Source organism: Hyla sarda, chromosome 5 (genome assembly GCF_029499605.1).
Source record: "Hyla sarda isolate aHylSar1 chromosome 5, aHylSar1.hap1, whole genome shotgun sequence".
NCBI lineage: Eukaryota > Metazoa > Chordata > Amphibia > Anura > Hylidae > Hyla > Hyla sarda.
Genome location: NC_079193.1, coordinates 236,404,573 through 236,431,718, shown reverse-complemented (window position 1 = coordinate 236,431,718; position 27,146 = coordinate 236,404,573). Strand labels below are relative to the sequence as shown.

Below are 27,146 nucleotides of genomic sequence, written 5' to 3'. Positions count from 1 at the left end.
GCTACACGATACAGTCATGTGTAACATACGTTCATTGCTATGCCTGCCTGCACTATATGCACTAGAGCGACTTTCTCTATATATCCAAGTTTTATTTGAACCTGGGTGTCTCCAGCTGTTGCAAAACTACAACTCCCAGCATGCCCGGACAGCCTTTGGCTGTCCGGGCATGCTGGGAGTTGTAGTTTTGCAACAGCTGACGACAGCCTGGTTCGGAAACAGTGAGAGGGAGCTACATTAGCTGGCTGCTCTAGCGCTCCACCTGCTGGACATAAACAAAAGTACGTTGTATCTTCTAGTTAGGTCTGCACAGTCACACCAGCCGATCGCCTATCTGCAGGAGGGCTGCGGTGCCGGAGAGCCATGAGGTTGTCAGGCCCGGTTGTGTCCGGTCTCTTCTGTATCTCTGCCCGCCCGAATGTTGCCAGGTCACTGTGCCCCCGTGTACTCGGCTGTACAGACCACCGGGTCGCACCGCAGCACAGGAGAAGTGTTCACCTCTCCCCAGTATTCTCCGCCAAGAACCTACTCCATAAATTCTCCACCAAAACCAAGTAAGCAGAGCGCCACCTGCCGGTGTCAGTGAGATTTACAATGGGTGATATTGTATAAAGTCATTGTTCTGTTTACATTCACTTGTTTCATTGTGTTCATTGTTTTTTGTTTTGTTTGTTTTATCTTTACAGAAAGAAACCCTGGTATGACAGTCCATCTTTTTTTAGGCCTGTAAGTATTGTAGGGTTGAACGTTTCTTCAGCTTCTGGGCCCATAGAAGCTATTTTAGCAGCACTTACACCAGTCTTTCCCTTCAACTCCCAACATGCTTTCAGCTATCAGAGCATGATGGGAGTTGTAGTTTTGGCACAACTGGAAAGCCACAAGTTGGGCTCCAGCAGTGTTTCTGCTTTGATTATTAAAGGAGTACTATGGCGCTTTTTTTTTATTTATTTTTTTAATTTTTTTAATTAACCCTCCGTGTCCAGGCTGCAAAATGAAACAAAACAAACCGTAACTCACCTGCTTACGTTCCCCCCGTTGCTCCAATGTCGGTGTCCTGTTCTCCGATCCCTGTCTTCTTCCGCTTCTGCAAGTCAGGGAGTTACACTGCTCTCAGCGTATCACAGGCCGCAGTTATGTCCCCAGGGGAAAAAAAAGTGTGGGAACTCAAAGCCTGGTCCTGCAGGACTCTTGCTAATGGAAATGGTGTTCCTGTAGGACTTGAGCCCTGAATGTCCCGCTGCAGTAGGTGATACGCTGAGAGCAGCGTGACTCACTGACCCGGAGGAAGCGGAAGAAGACAGGGACAGGAGAACGGGACACAGACATTGGAGCAATGGAGGAACGTAGGCAGGCGATATAAAGCTTGTTTTGTTTCATTTTGCAGCCCGGGCACGGAGGGTTAATAAAAAAAAAAAAAAAGCGCTAGAGTGCTCCTTTACAGATTTGTAAATCCCTTATATTAAAAAAAATCTTAATCCATCCGGTACTTTTTAGGGGCTGTATACTAAAGAGAAATCCAAAAAGAAATGCATTTCCTGTGATGTCCTGACCACAATGCTCTCTGCTGACCTCTGCTGTCCATTTTAGGAACTGCCCAGAGAAGCATATGTTTGCTATGGGGATTTTCTCCAGTTCCTAAAATGGACAGGAGAGGTCAGCAGAGAGCACTGTGGTCAGGAATCACAGGAAATGCATTTCTTTTTGGATTTCTTTCTTTCTTTAGTATACAGCCCCTAAAAGGTACTGGAAGGATTAAGATTTTTTAATAGAAGTGATTTACAAATCTGTTTAACTTTCTGATACCAGTTGATTTAAAAAAAAAAAAAAAGTTTTCCACGGGATTACCCCTTTAAAGGAGTTCTGTAGTGAAAATTAACTTATTCCCTATCCAAAGGTCCGAGTGCTGGGACCCCCTGCAATCTTCTGAACTGGGCCCCGGCAGTCTGCTGGAAGGGGGCATGCTGACCCCCACACAGAGCGTTGGCCAACACACCCCCTCCATGTATCCCATAGAGATACATGGAGGGGGCGTGTTGGCCGTGGCCTCCTGCGGGGGTCGGAGCGGCCGCTTCCAGCAGACTGCCAGGGCCCCTTTCAGGAGATCGCGGGGGTCCAGTGCTTGGACCTTTGGATAGGGGATAAGTTATTTTTCGCCACACTACTCCTTTAACCATTTATAGAGCTTGTTCATTCCAGACATATGCCTATTTCACATAAATATAGTTGGATCTGTCGGCTCTATGTATTTTATTTTATTAATAATTGAGACCTTTGCATAATTAACATGTGGTGCTGAAACCTTCCAGATACCTGCATATTTTACATAAATACAGATTAATCCGTGCATCTTCCTTTTATATAGGCATTGATCCATACCTATTCTTTCATGATTATAGCCTTATAGTTACATCTACATATGTATATGTCTGAATCTTTGCATATTTCACACTTGCGCGTCCGGAGCCCTACATATATACAGCCGGATCCCTGTATATTTCACACACACACACACACATATATATGTATATATATATGTATATGTGTATATATACAGCCGTATACCTGTATGTTTCAAATATATATATATACAGCCGGATCCCTGTATATTTCTTATATATACAGCCGGATCCCTGTATATTTCTTATATATATACAGCCGTATCCCTGTATATTTCATATATACACAGCGGGATCCCCGTATATTTCACACACATATATATATAAAATATATATGTGTGTGTGTGTATATATACAGCCGTATACCTGTATGTTTCAAATATATATATACAGCCGTATCCCTGTATATTTCTTATATATACAGCCGTATCCCTGTATATTTCATATATATACAGCCGGATCCCTGTATGTTTCACACACACATATATATATATATATATATATATATATATATATATATATATATAGGGGGGAATATGCAAAGCAGCTCATTGCATCACCTTTTCAGGTAATGTTCCCTGGTATCAGCTTAGCTCCTGTTAAGGAATATAAAAAGCTGATCGGGATTTTATGCCAAGCCAGACTACTCCCCAAAAGGGAAGTTTCTACCCATCTGCAGACAGCTGTTCCGTGTTTTTTTTTTTTTTTTTATCTAAAGCCGAGGAACGTGCTCTCGAATCTCCCAAAGTGCAAGAAAAAGTGCACAAAGGATGCGGTCTATCGCAAGCCCTTCTCCAATAGGAGAGAGGCCCCCCAACAAACCTTACCCTTCGCCTCCGGACCAAAAGGTACCTGCGAGGTTCCAGGTTCTATGTCCCTTTTCGCCGAAGCTACTAGGGGACCACAAATGCTCCCGGCATTCCCCTTGGTGTTAGCCAAGGTATCTGCCCGCAGAGCCGATTACGGTAGGTACCCTGCCAAAGCAGGAGTACCCGGGGTGTTTGCAGGGAGGTGCGGAACCTAATGGCCACACACACCTCCCCTAGACCGCCAGGAGGGACACCTAGAAGGGCTACCGCATCCTGACAAATCCTGTGAACACACAACACGCAAAAAGTGACACAGTGAGACAAAAATAAATAAATAAGTGAATGTGTGCAGATATACTGCCCGGACATCCGGCTGGATCTATAAAAATTTCTCTGATCCTAGCCAGAAGGCCGGGAATCAAGAGGTGAGTGCCACAAGGTGAAGAGATTATGGTGCCCGTGCTTCAACTCAGTGAGCCAGTATTCCCAGTGAGTTTCGGCACCTCGGGGTCACCACTCCCCGAGGCACAAAAGTACCTCGGCTCTAGACCCTCTCAGCCTCATGGCGAGACCCGGAGGGAACAGGTCACATCTGGGCAGCCGTCGAGCTGATTCCTCAGAACCAGCCCCGCCCGGAAAGCCCTGGTACACCTGCATCCTCCATGCAGCACCCATCCCCACCAGCATGAAAACTGATAAGAACAGATACTACACTTGATCTTAGTCAAAAGGCCGAGAAGCTGTTCCTTGGTTTTTGCCACTCGTCAGTACAGAGCAGGGTGATCTGGCTTGGCTGGGGTAAGAGGCCTGAGAGCAGCTAAAGGGGATGAGTATTTACCTCAGGGCGAGGCCACTCATCCCAAGCTTTGCAGCCGAATCCTTGCATATTTAAAGGAAATCTGTCACCAGTGTCACCTTCACTAACCTGTCGGTACCGGTGCAGGTGACACTGATGACAACGGTACTCACCTTGTCCCCGTACGTGAGGGGGATCTTCGGTAATCTCCTCCCTTAACTCTGCTCTGGGAACCCTGCTTGGGGCACAGCAGGGAGCAGCAGCGGTGACGTCCCTATGCTCCGTCCATGTCCCAAACCGCTGCTGCTCTCAGGTGTGTCTCGCTGTGAGAGAACAGCAGTGGTGATGTCAGTAAGCTCTGCCCGTGCCCCAAGCAGGGTTCCCAGAGTGGAGCTAAGGGAGGAGATTACCGAAGTTTGGCGCCACGGAATGGGACAAGGTAAGTACTGTTGTCATTATTGTCACCTGCACTACCTGTCGGTACCATCAGGTTGGTGCAGGTGACACTGGTGTCAGATTTCCTTTAAAGGCGTAATCCAGGATTTATTTTTTGACTGTGCCACAGGTGCTGTAAAGTTAGGGTAGTTCATAATATTGTGTCTGTACCTGTGTTTGATGGCTGGTCTTGAAAGTGTTCTATGATCTTTGCCCCGGATGTTCATTTGTAGCAGCATACAAAATGATTGTTCTTAGGCCTTTCCCAAGTTGCAGTGGGATCCGAGACATTATATCACTAGTAGGGTGTTGAAAGTGAGTGTGTCTGTGCTTCAGTGGGTGGAGTAACCGCTGAGTGGCAGGGAGATCATTCTCCATGCATGGTTTTTCAAGCACATCACGCATGAAAAGGAGCCTAGCTGTGCTGCATTGGGTCGGGTGGCTGATGTGTGAGAGGAAGATAAGTCCCCTTCCACTTAGCAACAAGGGATCCTGGGGATTGTATTTGGAGGGAGGGCACAGAAACAGGAAATAGCCAATTCACACCAACACAAGCACAGATCCTTCCTAAGCATGTCCATTACTGGCTGACAGGTAATAAATAAATTCAACATGTTGGATTACCCCTTTAAAGGGGTTATCCACTGATTTTATTTTAAATTTTTTTATCTTTTCATTCTGCCCAGGCTGCAAAAAGCTTATGTTTTTAATACTTTTTTTTTTTTATTGTATTTAGAAAATGTGAAAAGGGATGATTTAAGTTATTAAGGGTGGGGTTTAAGTATATTTTCAAAAACAGGGCTTCAGTCCTGTGTTCTTTCCACACTCCTTTTACGGTTTCGTGATGACAATAAACATCACAGACACTTAAAGGGGTTCTCTGCCCCTAGACATCTTATCCCCTATCCAAAGAATAGGGCATAAGATGTATGATCGCGGGGGTCCTGCCTCTGGGGACCCCTGCGATCTTGGCTGCGGCACTCCAGACATCCGGTGCACAGAACGAACTTCGCTCCATGCCGGATGACTGGCGATGCGGGTTGGAGGCTCGTGACGTCACAGCCACAGCTGCTCGTGACATCATGGCCATGCCCCCTCAATGCAAGTCTATGGGAGGGGGCATGATTGCCATCACGCCCCCTCCCATAGACTTGCATTAAGGGGGCATGGTCGTGACATCATGAGCGGGCGTGGCCATGACGTCACAAGCCTCCGACACTGCACCTGATGCTCTAAACAAATGCCGGGTGCAGCAGGGAGATTGCGGGAGTCCCCAGCGGTAGAACCCCCGCGATCAGACATCCTATCCCCTATCCTCTGGATGCTTGATAAAAGCTCCAGTGGGGAGCTGAAACGTCGCTTTGAATTTTGACATGAAGGAATACATTTTTACACTTTTTTGCAATTTTGGAGTGCTGCGCCATTGTTTTCTATTATATGGACTTTGATCGAGTGGGGGCGCTGGCACCGGGCATCTAATGGTGAAGTAGTGCTGCATTGTTTTTGAATATATATATATATATGGTCAGTGTGTTTCCAGCAAGGGCCCTGTCAGAACACCATTTTATTTTATATTGTTAGCAATTAAATATCTCGTCAACTGGTCATATCCTGTGTATTTTTAGAATTATATACCTAGTGGTCTCTTTCAGAAGGATAATGTGTCCTATAACAGTGCAGAAAACTGTTCAGGAATGGTTTGAGAAACAGAACAACACGCCATATTCTCCAGAGTTCAGTCTAATTGATCATTTGTGGGATATGCTGGAAAAACAACTTCATGCCATGAAGGTCCCCCCCTACAACTTATATAAATAAAGGATCTACTGCTATTGTCTTGAGGCCAAATACAAAAGGGCACCAACAAAGATTTTGGTTTGAGGAGGACTCTGACAATATTTGTTCACACAGCAGATAAATTGTCAATGTATTTTATCCGCTGATTTGTGTCTGTAATGGTTAAAAAAAAAAAAAAAAAAACAGCCACAAATTTATTTTCTCCAATTACAAACGGAAATCTGTGCGTAAAAGAAAATGTGGGCAAATTTTCTAGGGATTTTCTCATCTGCCTTTTTTTTTCAGCTCATTACCTAGTAGTCTCCTCTCTCTTTCTGCAGGCTCTTGCTCTGTGATTGACACTTCGAAAACAGAGTATTTGCAGGTTTTGTGCAAGCTACTAGCAATTTGCATTACTCACTGACACAGTACAGCTTGCACGCAAGCAGAAAAGCCCATGTGTCAGTGCAGATAATGAATTTCTCCTGCTCGTGTAGAGAGATTGTGTGACATCAGCAGCAGCTTGTCCACTGCAGCGTAGGATAAGGTGGTCTGCAGGCCAGGCAGCCTTTTTTCAGAGGCACTTTCTTAAAATGAAAGAAGCGATCTGGTTGTTATGGGATACTGGTCAATTTTTCCTCTGCCCAGGTTTTGATGTATTTATTTACCTATAAGGACTTATCTTTATAGCTCTAATTTATCGGTTGCTCTTCATTGGGGGACACCTAACTGAAGGGTAAATGCTCTTGCCACTAGGAGGCGCTGACCCTAGGAAAAAGTCTGCTCCTCCCTGGCAGGATATAGCCGCCCACCTCCAGTGAGGTAATCAGTTTTAACTATTGTCAGCTAGGAGGTAAGACACAGGTCTGGGAGCTCCCCAGACCTTGTCTTTTTTTTAATTATTTTCTAGTAAGGGCTGTTTAGTTAGATTTTTTTTTTTACTCCCATTTGTTTCCTTTTTCAGGTGGGGGTTCAGAAGCATGGTGCTACCTGTTCCCCCATATGCGGCTAAGGGACATGGGACATAAAGAGAAATGCACAGTTAACCCCTTCCCACCAACGGCCAGCGCCTGGGGTTGTACATATGGTCCGGGTCCCCCTATTTCCCTGCTCTTCTTGGTCTGTAGCAGCATGACGTGATGCAGGTGACTAAAAATCTGGCTGAAGACATCTTGAGGTGAGTATGTGAAGACAGGTGAGTATATATTAGGGATCGACCAATATCAGGTTTTTTAGGGCCGATAATCGGTTGAGGTTAGGGCCGATAGCCGATAACTTATACCGATATTCCGGTATAAGTTATCAGCTATTTAACCCCCCGCGACACCGCTGCAGGTCATTGATTTAAAGCGGGCACTTTAAATCAATGCACTGCATTGGCTTTTGCGGGGCCATAGGCCGCCGCCGCCACCACCCGCTTCTCTCCCCTACCTGTCAGGGTGGTCCGGGCCATCCATCCTTCCTGTAGTGTCCGGCGGCATTCCGGGTGAAGGGTGAACCGGTCTGGGCTGTACTTCTTCTCCGGACTCCTCTTCTCCACTCCGGGCAGGCTCCAGCCTAGTACGCTGCATAGACGCCGCTGCGCAGTGACTCCCGTGCGCAGCGACGCACCTGACGTCACGGCGTAGCGGCGTCTATGCAGTGTACTAGGCCGGAGCCTGCCCGGAGTGGAGAAGATGACCGCCGGAGAAGGACAGCCCGGACCGGTTCACCCGGAACGCCCCCGGACACTACAGGAACGATGGATGGCCCGGACCACCCCCATTACGGGTAAGTTAAATTTTTTTATTGACTCGGAGGGTGGGGGAGGGGCCCGACCGGTATAGCGGTATGGGCAAAAATCCATACCGGTATACCGCCCAGCATCACGGTGGGGGGTGCGACGCGGTGCGGCGGGTCGGGGGGGGGGTGGCGGTGCGGGGGCAGGGCATTATCGGCTTATCGGCAAGGTAATTGCCGATACCGATAATGCCCAAAATCGTGATTATCGGCCGATAATATCGGCCATACCGATAATCGGTCGATCCCTAGTATATATCCCCGCCACCTCTTCCTCCCTCCCTCTCCCTGTGGGACTCTGTCCTTTTATTGGAGTTCATGTTGGGGCTTCCTCAGGTCCCCTGGGGGTTCTGTGTTTTCTGCATACTGGGTCCTGTGGAGGACAGCCGCCAGCATTTTGCAGAGGCTCCCTCCACAGGAGTTTTTGCCGGCTCATCTCTGAACAGCCGGTTATTTCTCTGTGAGGTGCCGCGCACTGTGCACTGCCCAACGGCGGCATACAGCGGGAGCTGTAGAATTTCAGCCGCTGGGAGTCCAGGGTCCTGGCGGCGCATGGCCGCCTCTCTTATTTCCCTGTCCCAGCTCTCCCCTACTGCGGTATAGCTCTGCCCTTCTTTCCCCGATTCAGCGCGCGATTCGGGAGATCAGAGCTCCTCCCTCAGTATCACGAGCTGCTGGAGGTTCTTGTTTGCCCTCCTTCCCCGATGCGGGGGTTGGCGTGGGCAAAAGTACTGGCTCCCGCGGTAGCAGCCCAATGGGAGCTCGCGGTCCGGGACGCTATTATCCCATCTCGGAGCAGCAGCTTAGCAGGCACTTAAAGCACACTGCTATGAGCCGTCGCTCCTTCAGGGGCTTTCTGTCTGCCGCTTATAGGCAGCACTTTTCAGGGTGCCCTGCGCCCAATGTCCCCTTCCAAGTTTGTGTGGATGGCTGAAGTCCATGTTTTCATATCTAATGACTGACATATTTTAATCCATGGGAAAAAAAAAAAAGGGACGTATTTCTTGATCACTCAGACTATTTGTTGGTGTTTAGCACCCTCTTGTGGTCAACACTTGTATTACAGTTTGATTTCTATTGTTGCTCACTTCATGGAGCTCATGAAAACCACCGTGGCGAGTTGTTACCAGGGGTCAAGTCCCCTTGGAGTCGGGGGTCATTTTCCAGCAATATGTTCCCTTCTACCACTGAGTGCCATACAATGAGCAAGTTCTTTGCGTTCCTGGCAGACGCTCGGGTTTCTTTTAAGATCCTTTATCTGTCAGGTCTGCTAGCCATCCATCCTAGGGGTGTTCTTGGCATGTCATGCTATGGGATTCCCTTCTCCACAGGCTATCGCATCCGCGGCTGGTGCTACGGATTCCCTCATCCAGCGCACGGTCCTCAGGGGAATATTCCTGCGTGCCATGGATTAGACCTGATATTATTATGCCAGACAGTAGTCTCGTCTGCTACTCATTTCATGGCTGCTGCATCCGCGGCTCACACTAGGTACCCCACTTCTGGTGCGAGGTGTCCGATGGAGTTTCCCATTGTTTACTATGGACCCATACCAGTAAGCCAGACAGTCATTCAGTAAACGGCTGATGTATCTGCAGCTGGAGTCCGGTACCTCACTACTGTATGAGGTGCTGATGAAATGATTTGTTGTCTTCTATGGACCCATAACAGTAAGCCAGACAGTGGTCTGCAGGTTTTCCTACACCATCTGTCGCACATCACATGGCTGGTGTATCTGTGACTGGGCTTCCTGTACCTCACTACTGTGCGAGGTGCCTGACGGAATGAATCGCTGTTCACTGTGGCTCCATACCAGTAAAACAGACAACAGTCTGCATGGTTTCCTACACTGCCTGTCACACATCTCACGGCTGTTGCATCTGCGACTGGAGTTCCGGTACCTCACCGATGTGCGAGGTGCCCGACGGAATGACACTCTGTCCACTATGGGTCCATACTAGTATGCCAGATAGTGTCTGCATTTTTTCTTCTGCCGCCCATCTCACGTCGCACAGCTGATGTTTTTGTGGCTACAGTTCTGGTACCCCACTTCTGTGCGCGGTATACGTAGAACTGAGCCAGCGTGTCCCACGGACACTATACGGGATGTCAGGGATGCCTTCCATGGCTTCTCTGCCTCCCTCTATTTTCCAGGGGTCGGGGTTTCTTGGCCTCCCTGCCCTCCCACCTATGACAAAGGGGCACAGTTATCGCTTGTCTGACTGTTCCCTTTTCACCAAACGCCTGGGGGTGTTCTTGCTCATCCAGACTGTTGTCTACACTGTTTCCGCTGCCACCGGTCTCTGACCTCTGGGCTGCCGCGGACATAGCCAGGTTTCCCATACCTCACAGCTGGGTGTGGGATCTGATGTAGGGTCCCTACAAGTATTCGAGATTGATACCAGTCGGACAATCCTTGGTCTATTGGGTTTCTACGCCACCGGGTCGCCTGTTGGTTAGGCCGCACTCCAGTACCCCATTTTCAAGGGAGGTTGATTGGAGTGACCATGGGTGCTCAGGAATCCTATACCTGCTGTCCAGACGGGTTTTCGCAATGCTTACTATGTCGGGTTACCTACCATACACTTTCTCCCCGTGGACGGTAGTTCAGGTTACCCACTATCATGGTGTAGTTTCGAGTGAGTCTCCCCATGTTGCTCCATGGGCCTTCTACAATGCACCACCTACTGGTTTTCAGGGTTACCTACTTGGCCAGGTCTTTCTCTGCTGCCTGCTACTCTGTCTACAGGCTGGTATCTCACTTCACTGTGTGTTTCCTTATGCGGGACTCCACGTGGCTACGGTCCCTTTACCACATAGCCAGACACTGTCTGCTTGGTGTTCTAATCCACCTGGTCACCTCCCCAGTTTCTGCCGATGCTGCGGCTGCAGTCCGATGTCTCTCTTCCAGGTGCAGTTCCGCAGAGTGTGTACCGGTGGGTTCTTTGGACCCTTTCTTCCTGTAGGTCACGTTGTGTCTGCATTTTTCCTGCTCCACATTCATTCTTCATCTCCTGAGTCTGTGTCCGCAGCCTTGGTGTCTGGCACCATTAGGAGATGGGGTGTGGGCCTTTTTTTCTGCAGGTCCCAGGGACTTTCTCAGCAACAGCAAAATCACACTGTTCTCCCTTCTTAGGTTGCACTGTTGGTCTGCTAGAGGCATACCTCCCTTCCGGCTGGTCCGTTGGATGTCTGCGATTTCTTTTGTGTCCGCAGTGTAAGTACCACTCTGCTATTGTAGGGTACACTTGCCTGTGTTCCTACATAGGCTAGGTCCACCCTGTGGTGTGGAGCCCATCTTCCTTTTGTTCGCTGGGGTGAGCCTCGGGGCTTCCGGTGATTTTGTTCTGCAGTTGTGAGGTGGTTGAGCACTTCTGTTCTGACATGGGACCTGCTGGGGCGACAGTCAGTTCAGCCCCTCCCTATGCCTCCAGGTGTGTTTTCCGGGGTTTCAGTCCGGGTTGGCTCAGGCGCCTACTCGTCACTGTCTTGAATGGCCCTCAATATGTCTTGTAGTTTTTGCCCAGCTCCAGTGTACAGGATTACGATCCCTATTGGGACACAAGGTGGCTCCTCCAGACAGCAATGTCTGTGGCTGTGGGGTAGAATTTTCCTGCTCCTGCACCTGGGGCGCTTTGCAAATCCCCTTTCCACAGGGGGTATAGGGATCAGGGTGCTTGGCATGGGTCTGTACTTGAGTTTTCCTCCCGACCACCCTTGTTTTCCCTCCTCTGGAGGGACTATTTTTATTTTATTTTTCTGTCGCCAAGATGATGCCATCTGGCTGTTCCCACTGTATAGGTGGAATATCTGGAGGGGCTCTTGTTTTTTGGCTGAAAGCATTCAACAGAGCTTTTTCCTGTCTGGGCTTGTGGGCTTACTGTCCGCTATCACAGCCTCTCTGTTTTTTGGATGTCTACTGCTGCTCATGCAGCTTGGCTCTCTTCCCTGTTGGAGAAGTTTGTACAATCTCCCTGGAAGGGTGTGTTCTTCCTTACCTTTATGTCTGCGTCAGTTGTACTGCACTGACACCAAAGTCTTCTGGAGTCATTCTTCCTATGCCCAGTCCATAAGAATCCCAGCTGGGTTCTCATTTTGTTTCTCCCTCTGTTCTCGTTCTGGCGGGATGTTTCTTAAGTGTGCTCTGGTCCGCTCGGACCACTGAGGTCTATGACTGGTTGCTCTCCTTAGACTCTGTCCTAGGATGCTGGGGCGTGCCTTCTTTTCAGGCAGCTCTTTCGGTTCCTGGGGCCTTGGTGATGGTTCAGGTCTTGGGCATGTGTAGTGATCCGGCCACGACTCCACCGCGATCTCATTAGTCGGGGCGGTCTTTCTATTCTGCACTCCTTCTCTTCTTCGTGGAAGTTTGTCGCCCGGAGAGTTTTCGTGGACATCTGTTTTCTTTACTCTTCAGGGGTCGTCTTCCAAGTGACTCTACATTTCCAGTTTACTTGTCAGTCTCTACGGTGTCCACGCTGCCTCCCTTTTCAGGGTTTTTGCCGCTCCTTTCTTCATTCTAGTTCCCTGTCCTCCCGAGTTGGAGGGCGTTCAGGTTATCCGCATTACACCAGTATTGCTATTTTGCCTTCTAGGCGACCATAGCGGGCACCTGGGACAGCGGTTCTTTGGGTCTACGGCTGTTCATGTCCTTACTCTCATGCACCGGACCTCTCCAGAGCAGAATTCCATCTTTTTTTCCTATGGTTTATTGTCCCTCTTTGTGACCTGGGTGCCTTGGGTCTCTTCAGACGACAGCCCTTTCCTTTGGCATCCTAGTCCATCTCCTTGGACGGGATATCTGCCGGGAGTTCAATTTCTGGCCCTAGTGTGTCTCCGCCTGGCGGGGCTCATCCGCCTGCTTTGGTACATCCCATCAGTAAGGTGTCCCCCAATGAAGAGCGACCGAGAAAAGGAGATTTTTTTTTTTTTTTTTTTTTTGTGCTTACCTTAAAATCTCTTTCTCGTAGCCTTCATTGGGGGACACCGCACCCACCCATTTCTTCATCTTTTTTTCCCGGACTATTTTTTTCCGGTTCTTGGGTTGTTTATTCGGGATTGCTCTCTAGGGTCCTTCGGACGTATGTCTTTGTTGGCTTCTCCTGCTGCTTTGTGACAAAACTGATTAACTCACTGCAGGTGGGCGAGTATATCCTGCCAGGGAGGAGCTGACGTTTTTTGCCTAGTGTCAGCGCCTCCTAGTGGCAGCGCCTCCTAGTGGCAAGAGCATATACCCATCAGTAAGGTGTCCCCCAATGAAGGCTACGAGAAAGAGATTTTATGGTAAGCACATAAAAATCTTTTTCTTTTGCTATGAAATTTTCTATTCTGCTTTCAAATACAAGCATCATTTTGTTTTTTCATTTATTCATTGTCCATCTGCAAGATTTTGAAATGAAGTGTTTAGAAACCTGATAGTTTTTATACATTAGTAAGTGTAACATATTGCTAGTATATACTATTATTTATTGATTAGAAGGGGTTCCATCTTTACATTTTGTAACTGAAGTATATTATCTTTATTGTGTTGCGTTGCAGGATGATAAACCACATGGGTTAATGAGTTTGATGAAGGCAGAACAGAAGCAAAAATGGGGAAATAATGTTCGTGTTAAGATTCTGAACTCAATTCTGTACAAAGCTCTGACTGGCCTGCTGAGCACATCAGAAGTAAGCGATGAGGTTTATGATCTTCAGGTTGTACTATCGAAGGTAAGCATGGTATTCCAAGGTGCAGTGAGAAATCAGGGGACCACGTAGTTATAAAAGGAGTCCTTTTCTTCTTCTCCAGCAGAACCTGCTCCTAGGTTAGGCATACTTTGGTTACAGGGGTACTCCAGCCCTAGACATCTTATCCCCTATCCAAAGGATAGGGGATAAGATGTCTGATCGCTGGGGTCTAAGGGAGGGGATGTGGGGGTTGTCACGCGCCCTCAGTGCAAGCCTATGGAAGGTCACGAGGGGGCGGAGCCGTGACGTCATGATATTCCGGCCCCTGTATCGTGAGTCATCAGCACAGAGCGATCTTCGCTTCATGAGGCTGATGACATGCAGGGAGATCGTGGGGGCCTCAGCGGCGGGACCCCCGCGATCAGACATCTTATCCCCTATCCTTTGGATAGGGGGATAAGATGTCTAGGGCCGGAGTACCCCTTTAACTAATTCTTAAAGTGTATGTATTGTTTTAAGAAAAAAAAATCAATAATAATCCTACTACTAGTGTAACTAGAAATATCAATAAACATATCAATGGGACCACGGAGAACAATTGTGCTGAGAAGCAAAAATGTGTGTGGACAGCTCTCTCCCTCGTGTTTACAGCACCAGCGTACGGGCTCCGCTGATCCTACAATAAAATACATGTCGTTTTACCGCACTTGGCGCTGGACATTCCTTTGTTATAACAATTATGCTGACTACTGGTCACTGTAAATGACAGATGATTTCATGACCTATCTGACCGATCTCTCAATATGCAAAATTAGTTGTTACCATTGCATAATTATTTGCATATTTATAAACTTAGTTGAATAGTGGTATGTATAAATGGGCTATTACTGTAAATCCTCTTTTCTGCTCTGCACAGAACTGTTCTGCTGCTGCTCCTTCTTCCCTGTCCCCCTATACTGTATCACTGAGATGTTAATATGAATCTGCAATTTTACATATTATTTCTTGAAAATTTCAGGTGTCTGTAACAGCAGATTTTTCAGTCTGCCGTGTATATTGGTTAACCAGCAGCAATAAAGAAACTGATGCTAAGATTGAAACAATTCTTCAGAAATATGCTCATCGTTTTCGGTATGCTATTTTTCTGTCACATGCATTATAAGTTGTCTATTCTGTTCAGTTTTTCATTTTTATAGATGCATATCCTACCCCAACATGGTAACTGCATACAGCTGCACTGCAGCATGCAGCACTTTTCACATCCACGTGCTGTTCATGGTGAATAACCAGTACTGTATGATGTACTGTAGAAATCTACTCCAATCAGACATAACTTTAAAAGCCACTGACAGGTAAAGTCAATAACATTGGTTATCTTGTGACAAAGACATCAGTCAATGGGTGAAATATACTGTATTATTAAGCAAGGGAACAGTCAGTGATTTAGTCTGTCATTTGAAAAAATCCTTTGAATATTTACATTTAGCGGTTTTACTTGTACTGTTGTTTTTATGTATATATACCTTGGCGTTTAAGAATATAAGTTATTGCTGAGGGTACACAGGAACTTTTTATAGCCTATCGGTATGCATTAATATTGTAGCTGTTTTTGTATTTAAAGTACATTTTAAAAGATCTCATCTATGTTTTTCAGGCATCTCCTCATAACTCATCAAGTTCTCGGAAATGTTCCAACAATCGTGTTTTTAAAAGACCAAGAAGATGCTAAAAGACAAGAGGTATTATAGTATAGTAGTAAGTGTTGGGAGTTAATACTTTACAGCTGCAGTTAGCTTTGGGTTCTATGCCGCAATGTTTTTGTTGTTGTTTCTTCATCAGAAGCAAGGTGTATTCTTAATATATCAGTATATCAAGAGGGTTTTTTCCAGGAAAAAAAGTTAACATTTTCATTGGTACAATTTTGGGAAAAATATGTGTTTATTTTTTTCTTTAACCACAATTCAATTTTTAGGGAGACAGGATAAAAGAAAACAGCAAATCTGCAAAAATATGATCATTTTATATCTTGGGCTGTTAAAGGATGGGGTGATACCAATAGTGTTTCCTCCCCCCTTTGGATTTTTGACATAACACATTTTTCATTGGGAAAAGGTTTTGTTTTTTTTTGTTTTTTTTTACATTTTATAAAATGTTATGGTGCCACCATACACGTCCAAAGTAGTCTGCACCAAGAGTAAGGTTACCGGAGTTCCTGAGTGCCAGTTTGCATGAGGAGAAGGTGTCAGCGAGGGGAGGGGGCGGGTGTGCTGGGATCCCTACAATGATATAATATGGTATAATTGGGAAATTATACATTTTCTTTGCATATATAGATTGAAGACCTATTGGCAACTCTAGATTTTGGAGACCATAATGACTCTACAATCAAAAGTGATGACACTCCCAGGTACATTTTTTTAATGCTTTATTTTTTACGATGTTTCATAATATAGAATCGAGAAATAGAAAGCCATAGAGAACTATGTGAGTCAGTCCTTCAATTAAAAAAACAGCTAATATTGACAAGTGAGTTAATACTCTGACAACTGAATATTATCATAATTGTATCCACAGTGAATAGTTGAAACAATTGTGGAAAATCATTTCTCCAGTATGTCATAAATGTCCTAGCTCTCCTCCACAATGTGGCAGGTTCTGCAACTTTAAGGTCCTTGGTTTGAACTAATTACGATTGTATTCTGTGTGATATTTCTTATTCATTTTCTTAATTGGTGTAGATTATTTCTGATTAAGAGAGTCAGTCAGTAAGTTGTATGTTTCCCTAAAATAGTGACTTCAGTGGGTAGCAACATAATCTGCTTGCAGAATTCCGCAGTAGAAAATCTTCAAGTGGAAATTCAGCTGCTGGCAACCCACAGAGGATTAGTGACATGTGTACGTACCTTTTTATACAGCTATATCGGTGAAAATGTAAAAAAAAGTTATCGCTCTTGGAACACAACAATGAGAAGAAAAAAAAATCCTTAGTCCATAGTCCCAAACAGAGCAGAGATTAAGAAATTAATGGGGTTATCCAGGAAAAAACTTTTTTCTATATATCAACTGGCTCCAGAAAGTTAAACAGATTTGTAAATTAGTAGCAAAAATATTTACCCAAAACCTCAAGGGGAGTGTATGAATTTATGATAATTAATAGAACAGACCGTTCTTCAATTAACAGTTGTATTTATTACAATATCACATTAATAGTAAAAATAGTAGTAATATTAAGAAGAGCCCCTCACAGGGCCCTATGGGGGGATCTAAATGTACAATAAAAAATTTGATAAAATAATAACTGATGCCACTAATGTGCGTTCACTTGGTAAATTAATATATAGATATATCTGACAATGAATGGTTCACTATAGAATGATACAAATAACAGGTTGTATATAGTAATGTATCAATATTATTTCTCAATGAGAATCAATGGCAGTTAATAAGAAACAATGTTACAGTATTGTCCTCTAGTATAAGAAGTGTGGCAGAGTTGCGGTATCCTCTGAACAAAGCAATATTAATAGTTCCAGCAGAGTAAATGAAAGTCTATAGGCTGTGAGCGCTACAGAGTATCCAGTGACGTCACACTCTGATTCCATAAGGCTGAGACGCTGCAGTGTATTGGAGAACCGGCAAACGGCTTTCTATGAGACCGGGCATGAACGTGGACTGATCGACATCAGATTACCGGTGAGCGCATAACCTTCACACCGAAAGCGCTGTTATAATTCCTGTGCATACAGACAGGCAGCATATACAATAGGTCCGTTGCCGTTCAGACCAGCTGCCATCACCACCGGCAACATCCAATCTCGACATCTTTAGTCAGCGCTTGCCAGCGCAGACAACTATTAGCGCTCACAGCCTATAGACTTTCATTTACTCTGCTGGAACTATTAATATTGCTTTGTTCAGAGGATACCGCAACTCTGCCACACTTCTTATACTAGAGGACAATACTGTAACATTGTTTCTTATTAACTGCCATTGATTCTCATTGAGAAATAATCTTGATACATTACTATATACCACCTGTTATTTGTATCATTCTATAGTGAACCATTCATTGTCAGATATATCTATATATTAATTTACCAAGTGAACGCATATTAGTGGCATCAGTAATTATTTTATCAAATTTTTTATTGTACATTTAGATCCCCCCATAGGGCCCTGGGAGGGGATCTTCTTAATATTACTACTATTTTTACTATTAATGTGATATTGTAATAAATACAACTGTTAATTGAAGCATGGTCTGTTCTATTAATTATCATAAATTCATACACTCTCCTTGAGGTTTTGGGTAAATATTTTTGCTACTGAATTCTTTCTATATACACATAGGGTATAGGTGCTCACCCAATCTAACCTCGGACTAGTGTACTAATTGTGAGCTGCACTTACCTTTTTCTTTTTTAAGATTTGTAAATTACTTCTATTAAAAAATCTTCATCCTTTCAGTACTTATGAGCTTCTGAAGTTTAGTTGTTCTTTTCTTATCGCCATGACAGCACCACCTGACAGCACCACCTGAGAGAGGGACTCCGCCCCTAGGGACAGGAAACCTTGGAGAATAAAAGGAAGTCCACTCCTCTCCATCCTTAGTGGTTTCCTGTCCCTATGGGAAGCCTGGAGAAGCCACAGTCCCAGGGGAGCTTTAGGAATGGCTGAGGGATTTCTTTATGCTGGGCCCCTCGGTGTAGGTGGTGGTGAATCCCCTATGATCCCTAATGAGGGATCCCAGCCGAGCTCACTTGTTTCCTCTGGTTTGAGTCTCCCGCCCTCCCCCCACTCTCCTCCATCAGAGCCCGATGTTAAACTCACAATTTTTTTGTGCCGCTGTCACTAGTTGCGGGCGGGTTGCGGTGGGCTCTGGCGGAGAAACCCGGCGTCTGAGCACGGTCGCGTGGACGACTGGGGAAAGCTGCAGCAAGCATAGGGGGCGGAGATTAGCACCGTTGCTGCTGCGCAGGTGACGATGCAAGAGGAACCTGGAGGTCAGAAGAGGGCAGATGTGACATCACATGCCGGGCCTCCGGCGCTCAGGAGGCGGCAGATTTAAAAGGAGCTCTTTTTCTGTCATTCTTCCTCCTGTGATGAGCCGGCCAGTCATTCATACCTGCCAGCATTGGAGTGGGGGATTTTCTTCCTGTGTTCCAGCATGAGTACTAGCGGTGATAACCTGAGGCATACTCCATCTGACTCATCTGCAAAGATGCCATCTTCGGTACCGGCAGTTTGAGTGAGTGTATTCTTTCTATGTTTTTTAGGTATTTTTTTTACTAAGTGTGGTCTTTTTGGTTATTTTCAGCACGGTGATGATGCACCTAGGAAACCTTCCAAAAAGACAAAAAATCGTGAATGTAACATGTGTAGAGGAATATTACCTCCTGAATATGGAAAGGTTTCATGTCAGCCCTGTATTGATAGGCTGATTACTTCAGAAGTTCCAGCCTTAGTTCCTTCTCTTCTGGCACAAATGCAGGATTTCATTAGAAAAAAGATCCAGTCATCCATTCAAAGTTTAACAACAGCTGCTACTACTGTGGTTACTGAGTCCGCACCTCTTCCCACTGCTTCTACTGTTATTACTGCTCCAGTGGTCTTAAATCAATCTGATTCTGATGAAGAGGGTATTATTGTGCCAGATGGGTCGGACTCAGGAGAAGAGTCAGAGGAAGACTCCTCAGGGAAAGCATTTTTTTCACCTGAGGACACTGACCAATTGGTGAAGGCGGTTCGTTCCGCTCTAAATATGGAAGAGCCCAGAGAACCAAGGTCAATCCAAGACATTATGTTTGAGGGGCTTGATTCTAAAAAGTATAGGATATTCCCTATACACAAAATTATTTCAAAAGTTATCCATAAAGAATGGGAGAATCCTGACAAAAAGTCTTTTTTGCCTACGGTTTTAAAAAGAAAATATCTATTCGCTGACACTGAAACTAAAACTTGGGATCACCCACCAAAAATGTATGTGTCTATTTCTAAGATCTCTAGGAAGAGATCTCTCCCATTTGGAGACCTTGGGTCCCTTAAGGATCCAATGGATAAAAAAATGGAAATGTTCCTTAAAAGAACATGGGAAGCATCAGGGACAGCCTTGAAACCTAACGTGGCAGGGACCTCTGTAGCCAGATCCGTTTTAGTTTGGTTAGATCAGTTAACCTCTAACATACAAAATAAAGTTCCAAGGGAACAGCTCTTAGCCTCCATCCCTACTATACGTAAGGGGGTGGCCTTCTTAGCTGACTCCACCTCAGATGCACTAAGGTTATCTGCCCGTGCTTGAGCACTGTCAAATTCAGCTAGGAGGGCTTTATGGTTAAAACATTGGTCAGGTGAAGTGTCATCAAAAAATAATTTATGTGCCATCCCCTGTGAAGGAGAGCATTTGTTTGGGTCTGTTCTTTCTGATATACTTGAGACAGCAAATGACAGGAAGAAAGGGTTTCCCTTTGACTTTATCAAACGTAACCAGTCCTTTCGTTCCAGAGGGCGAGGTGGAGGTCCTAATAGAGGAAGCGGTCAGTCAGGGCGCTGGAAATTCTCCAAAAAGAATAGTGGCCTCATGTTCAACCAGCCCCAAACCTCAAAAAAATCAGGGTCTCAATGATGGGGTCCTGCAAGGGGGTGGCAGACTGCAGAATTTCTTTCCAGAGTGGCAAAAAATAGCAGGCAGTTCCCAGGTTCTGGACGTCATTCAGAATGGTCTGCATTGGGAATTTTGCAGCCTCCCTCCCACTCGCTTTATCATAACCAAAAATCCTGTAGGGTCAATAGGTCAAATATCATTACAACAGGAAGTTCTTTTGTTAATAAAAAAAAGGGGTTCTAGTACAGGTACCATCAGGTCAGGAGTGTCAGGGATTTTATTCCACACTGTTCATGGTGAAAAAACCTAACAACACCTTTCGGGTAATTATAAATTTAAAACCTCTAAACAGATTTATAAAATACCAAAAATTCAAAATGGAAACATTAAAATCAACTGTAAACCTGCTAACAAAAAATTGTTTCATGGCCTCACTGGACTTAAAGGATGCCTACTTCCATGTACCCATACATCCGGACTTTCAAAAGTACCTAAAAATTGCTGTGCACCTAGGCACCAAACTAATGCATCTTCAGTTTTGTGCCCTTCCCTTTGGGATCTCAGTAGCTCCAAGGATCTTCACGAAAGTGATATCAGAGATGGCAGCACACATAAGTGAAGAGGAAGGAATATTCATTCCATACCTGGACGATTTTCTCTTGGTAGCGGACTCCGCTTCAAAGGTACAGTCTTTTGTTTCTCGCACCTTACAAATTATAGAAAAACTAGGCTGGATAGGGAATTGGGAGACGTCGTCTCCATCCCCAACCCAGAAAAAAGTATTTTTCGATATTATTTTGGATTCCATACAGGAAAAATCCTTCCTTCCCCAAGATAAAATTGATAAAATTATTATTTTTGTAAAATAAGTTATGAGTTCCCCTAAGATTATCATTAGGAAAGGAATGTCTTTATTAGGTTTATTTACGGCCTCATTTCCAGCTGTGCCATGGGCTCAGTTTCATTCCCGCTGTCTTCAGGCTGAACTTCTATCAAGATCTTCAGGTGACCCATTCCAGATTTTTAGAAGTTTTATTTTGTCTTCAGAAACTCTAATGTCTCTCCTTTGGTGGCAGGACAGGGAAAACTTATCAAGGGGCTTAGATTGGAGGATTATGCACCCCACTATTGTTACAACTGATGCTAGCCCTTGGGGTTGGGGAGCTCATGTGGGCATCCAAGATTTTCAGGGGTCCTGGGAATCTTCCTTACAGTGTAAGTCCTCTAATTACAAAGAATTACTGGCAGTCCTTTGTGCCCTGCAGACAATTGGACACACTATTTTTCAGAAAGATATTAAAGTTCTTACAGATAACTCAACTGCTGTGGCCCTTATAAACAGACACGGTACAACTAAGAGCCCTCATCTAATGTCTCTCTCTTCCCAGGTCCTCTCATATGCAGAAAAACATCTAGCGTCAATATCAGCAGTTCATCTAAAGGGCGCCCTCAACACCAGAGCAGACTATCTAAGCAGACATCGTCTCCATCAGGGGGAATGGTGCCTAAACAAGGACATATTCCAAAAAAAATTTGTACTATGGAGCCATCCTCAGATAGATCTGTTTGCCACCAGAGAGAATCGCCAAGTAAAACAGTTTCTCTCCCTGTCCCCCTCAGAGTACCCTACAGCAGTGGACGCACTTTCCCAGTACTGGAAGTGGAGTCTGAGCTATGCCTTCCCTCCACTAGCGTTAATACCACGAGTTCTAAAAAAGATTTGAGAGGACAGAGCAAGGGTCATTCTCAAAGCTCCATTCTGTCCCTGCAGGGCCTGGTTTTCATGCCTTCGGGAGATGTCATTAACAGACCATTGGGTCTTACCGGAACAACCGGATCTTTTGTTTCAGGGTCCTATTTTCCATCCAGACACTCACAGTCTGCACCTAACTGCATGGAATTTGAAAGGGTAATTCTGAGGCGCAAAGGTTTATCTGATTCAGTCATCTCTACATTACAGTCAAGTAGGAAGCCTGTTACCTCAGCAATATACTTCAAGATCTGGAAGGCTTACTGTAAGTTTATAGACCCATCCCTGGTGGACTTTAACAAACCCAATATTGCGTCAATTCTGGACTTTCTTCAGAAGGGATTAGAAAAAGGTCTTAAGTTAGCCACCCTCAAAGTGCAAGTGTCAGCCCTAGGATCCTTGTTCTCTCAATCTATAGCCAGTCATCCGTGGATTGTGAGATTTTTTAAGGCAATCAAAAGGCTCCAGATTCCAAAACTTCCTAAAACTTCTTCTTGGGATTTAACCTTAGTTCTCAATATGTTATGTGGTGAACCCTTTGAGCCAGTTTCCTCTATCTCCATCAGAGTATGCTCTCCTGGTAGCTGTTACCTCTGCTCGTAGAGTGGGTGAAATAGCTAATTTTTCTTGCCTTGAGCCATATACTCTTATCCTAGATGATAGAATAGTTCTTAGGACTGACCCAGCATTTTTACCGAAGGTGGTATCTAATTTTCACTTGTCTCAGGAAATAGTCTTACCCTCATTTTGTAGCAACCCAGCAAATGAGAGATAGAAATCTTTTCATATGCTGGATGTAAGGAGGTGCGTTTTTTCTTATTTGGAAAGAACTAAAGATTTAAGGAAATCAAATAGACTATTTGTACAATTCTGTGGCCAGAATAAGGGTAATAGTGTTAGAAGTGACACCATAGCTAGATGGATTAGGGAGGCTATTTGTTTGTCTTATGTCTCCTCTGGCCTTTCTCCTCCTGTTGGTCTCAAGGCTCACTCTACACGTGCAGTTGCATCCTCCTGGGCCGAGAGGAGAGGGGCCTCGATAGACCAAATCTGTAAGGCGGCCACCTGGTCGTCTCCCCACACTTTTTTTTTTCGCCACTATAGGTTGGATGTGGGAAGCTGTTCTGATTTATCCTTTGGTCGTAAGGTCCTCCAAACTGTTATCCCACCCTAATCTTGGTCTCTGGTATTCTTTCAGGTGGTGCTGTAATGGCGATGGGAAAAGCCAGTAATTACTCACCGGTAATTCTGTTTTCACGAGCCATGACAGCACCGCTGCATTCCCACCCTTTTGTTTTTTCTAAATATTGTATCACGGGTGTTTAGGTCACTTGGGTAAAAAAAAAAAAAAAATGTTTCCTTGTTTAGTTATTGTTGTTTTCATGACTGTTATTACTAACTAAGTAGGAAGGCTCTTCTAGGTCTCTGTAACTCCCTGAGTATGGAGAGGAGTGGACTTTCTTTTATTCTCCAAGGTTTCCTGTCCCTAGGGGCGGAGTCCCTCTCTCAGGTGGTGCTGTCATGGCTCGTGAAAACAGAATTACCGGTGAGTAATTACCGGCTTTTCTGTCTAAGTGTTCTCTGATGACACGTGTCTCGGGAAACGCCCAGTTTAGAAGCAAATCCCCATCGCAAACCTATTCTACTCTGTGCAGTTCCCGAGACAAGCAGAGATGTCAGCAGAGAGCACTGTTGTCAGACAGAAAACAACTCAAATTCAGCAGCTGATAATTACTGAAAGGATTAAGATTTGTTTAATAGAAGTAATTTACAAATCTGTTTAACTTTCTGGAGCCAGTTGATATAAAAAAAAAAGTTTTTTCCTGGAATACCCCTTTGAGTGCTGGATCACATGTTTTCTTTGCTGGAAGTTACTGTACAGGGCTGAGTGTGGATCTGTACACAGACAACGGGTTGAAGGTGAGCTGGAAATTGTATTGTCTATGACAGTTTTTAAGTCCTTAAATGGTTGTTTTACAGCTCACCAAATGGTAAAAAAATATGGTGTGTGACCATAGGCTCATAGTATAACACAAAATATTTTTAAAGGTCTGATTTAAAAAAAATTCTTTATATATATATATATATATATATATATATATATATATATATATATATATATATATATATATATATATATATATATATATTTTTTCTGTATTTCAGGAACTTGGATTCGACATCCCTTCAACCTCAATTGTCGACTCCTAGTATGTTTGGAATTGACCATACAGAATTGAACAAGAAAATTGCAGAGTACAAGAAAGGAATGAAGGTTAAGCAAACAGAAAATGAAGCCATTGAATTTTCACAGCAGCAACAAGAACAGCTGGCAGAGATTAAGAAGCAAAAACTACTCAAGAAAAAATTGAAGAAGGAAAAGTGGGTTGAACGCAATCCCGTGGACCCAAAAAACTATTTATTGGCTTTAGACAATGACTTATATACTGACAATCAAGAGGAGTATGAGACAGAACTTGAAGAAAACATAGAGGGGAAAGAAGATGATGGAAGCAAGTTAAATTGAGCATCTGAGATGGCTTATTTTTTTCTATGCGAACGTTGATAATAATACCTAATAGTACATTTTTATACAATTTAAGGTCAGTGTCCGGGTGCTCATGCGTTCTGAACAGTCGGAGCTGGAGGCTGTGATCATGACATTCCGCCATGCCCTCCTCCCGTAGACATGGAGGGGGCATGGCCGTGACATCAACACTGCCACAGGAATCTGCCATTTCTTTACAACGCAGGGTGCTGCGGTAGATCATGGGGGGCCCCAGCATTGGGACCCCCATGATCAGACATCTAATCCCCTATCCTTTGGATAGGGGATAAGATGTCTAGCAGTGGAGTACCCCTTTTAAGCACAGATTTCTGAGAACTGGGTTAATTCACTTCTGCACTGAAAGAGCTAAAATGGGGCTTCCGGGTAAAATTGTTTATGGTCTAACCAAAGAATAGGCTACCAATAGTTAATCGGCTTTGTACCTTGTAGCGATGACACTGGGTTACTGCAGTGCAGTGCACAATCTCAGGAGAAGGCTATGTTCCTGTAACAAGTGTCATTACTGTGATAAGTCTGTAGGCTATTAAAATGAAGAAGAAAAAAGTATAATTTTGGAGCTATAGGATATATTTTGGTTACACGTATAACTATTTCACTTGTTGGAGCCTTGTATGATGGCTTTCATATACTGTTGTTTTGACATGTTGTATAAATCACACCCCGAGCATCTGAAAGTTCTCATTTCTAACTTTACTCCCTTCTATTTTCTTGATGAAAATTTCACGTCATCTTCTTTATACACTTTTTGTATTTGCTGCATTTCGATAATAAATTCATGTGAAAAAAATAGGAATCATTCTGGACATTTTTATTTCAGTATTCAATTGTGTAAAACACAATTCATCCAGTTTGGCAGACCATGTGGAATCAATAGACTATTATGAAAATGATCTGGCCACTCCTGAATATGTTGGTGGAATGCTCCCAGAACATTATTGCCTGCTATTGACCTGTGTTTGGGCAGCCCATTGGCTTCTGCTTTTATATAGAAGATACTGACCCAATGCTTTTTTGGAATACAGCTTCCAAAAAGGATATAGCTGTATGACAATAACCTATTGTATGTCTATTATAGACCTAGTCCAAGAGAACATTCATTTGGTATTCTTTTAGTTCACAGAATCCAATGCACTTATTGCAGTATAGTGTGTGTTTGTGTCCAGGCACTCTCTGGGCTATTCCACCTTCCTGCTGTCTACTGCAGGCTTCTGCAGCATCAGAGTGACCGTCAGGGTATCCTGCTGAAGTTCTTGGGCACAATTTCTGGATGCAATGTCACCTCCCGTACCTGCCGCACCACAGGTCATAGCAACTCCTGCATTCTTTGCTGCACCATGTTGACAAAAAATGCAGGAGTTGATATGGCAGTGACATTGTGCCTGCTGGAGAACGCCCACTTTCTCCTGCCGGGAGCTCACACAATGAGAGCAAGGGGAAAGGTTACACTACAGCAGCAATCAGAAGACCTTTTCTTAGGGACATGTCAGAAGTTTTTATTGGTTGGAATCTAAATGTTCAGACTCTGACCAATGACTTGTGTTTCTTTTCCTACTCTGGTTTTATGAGACCAGTACTAACATTAGAAGTCGCCCATGGTCATGTGACACAGAGCTGGGAGAAAACACTTTCCCGACTTGTTCTCGTGATTTAAAGCTGCTTTGCAAAGTAGTGCCAAGGAATATGAAGGAATGAGGGGTTTCATACATAAAAACCTTTACTTTACAAATTTCCTGTTATCAAACTTTCGTCCCTTTTCCTCCTGCTGATAGAATGATCTCTGAAAATCAGCTCAACATTGTCCTCTGTCTGCAAGTGTATGGATCTCTGCCCACCAGCTTTGGGAGAATTTTAAATTTGCGATGGAGTCAGCAGAGCAGAAATCTGCTAAAAATGACATATACAATAGTGCTGCTTCTCATGTATACACACAGGACAGCTTATCCTGAAATGACAGGTGGGCCTTAAAGTGAAACTGTCAGCTTGCACCCCCGTGCTAACTAGCGGAACTGGCTGGTAGTGCGGGGGACGCTGATCAGTTTGATGTTTACCGTGCCCGGATCTGCCCCGCTGCTCGGCTGTAATCTTCGATTTTCGGTATATGCTAATTAGGTGCTAACTTGCACCGGCCGGGCTAACTGGCACGAAGATGTTGTCAGCGTTTCTGTCCGCAGTGCCGCCCAGCTCATCAATATTCTTCCCCTGCCTCCAAGCCTCTCTCTTCATTACAGAGCGGGGAGGAATATTTATGAGCTGGGCGGCGCTGCGGCTAGAAACGCTGACATCAGAGAGCCAGTTAGCCCGGCCGGTGCAAGTTAGCACCTAATTAGCATTAACCGAAAATAGAAGATAACGGCAGGGCGGATCCGGGCATAGTAAGCATCAAACTGATCAGCGCCCCCCCCCCCCCCCCCCCCCCGCACTACCAGCCAGTACCACTGGTTAGTGCGGGGGGAGCAGACTGACAGCTTTCCTTTAAAGAGAACCCGCCACCAAATTTTACCCTATATAACTGGTGGCAACATGTTGTTATATAGGGTAAAATTAAGGGTTCTTACCAGCCCTTCCTCT

At 44.7% G+C, this 27,146-nt stretch overlaps 2 protein-coding genes and 1 pseudogene across 7 annotated transcripts in view; 1 reads left to right on the top strand and 2 right to left on the bottom strand.

The window, feature by feature from the left end:
• Positions 1-27,146, bottom strand: part of LOC130273891 (glyoxylate/hydroxypyruvate reductase B-like) — a 105,970-nt gene that overhangs the window by 37,331 nt on the left and 41,493 nt on the right. The window contains exon 1 of one of the 5 annotated variants that reach the window (XM_056521361.1): positions 331-462. The exons of the other annotated variants lie outside the window; for them this stretch is intronic. The gene's annotated coding sequence lies outside the window, so the exon portion shown is untranslated. Of the gene's footprint in view, positions 1-330; positions 463-27,146 lie in introns of those variants that run through there. 5 annotated transcript variants of the gene reach the window in all.
• On the top strand, positions 332-25,356 carry RBFA (ribosome binding factor A). Of its 2 annotated transcripts, none has more exons than XM_056521342.1 (7): positions 332-554; positions 687-726; positions 13,527-13,658; positions 14,677-14,789; positions 15,313-15,397; positions 15,992-16,065; positions 24,176-25,356. In XM_056521342.1, the coding sequence occupies exons 1-7, from the start codon at positions 364-366 to the stop codon at positions 24,534-24,536; spliced, it is 996 nt and encodes a 331-aa protein (XP_056377317.1). In that variant the 5' UTR covers positions 332-363; the 3' UTR covers positions 24,537-25,356. The 2 variants fall into 2 exon arrangements, with proteins under 2 accessions (XP_056377317.1, XP_056377316.1); XM_056521341.1 differs by having other exon boundaries at positions 13,527-13,700.
• Positions 3,786-3,949, bottom strand: LOC130274671 (U2 spliceosomal RNA; annotated as a pseudogene).

Bases quoted from the DNA above. Each gene is read 5' to 3' on its own strand.
- RBFA (XM_056521341.1), top strand. From the start codon at position 364: ATGAGGTTGTCAGGCCCGGTTGTGTCCGGTCTCTTCTGTATCTCTGCC. The intron at 555-686 runs GTAAGCAGAGCG...TTATCTTTACAG, and splicing joins AAATTCTCCACCAAAACCAA to AAAGAAACCCTGGTATGACA. The intron at 16,066-24,175 runs GTACATTTTTTT...TCTGTATTTCAG, and splicing joins AAAAGTGATGACACTCCCAG to GAACTTGGATTCGACATCCC.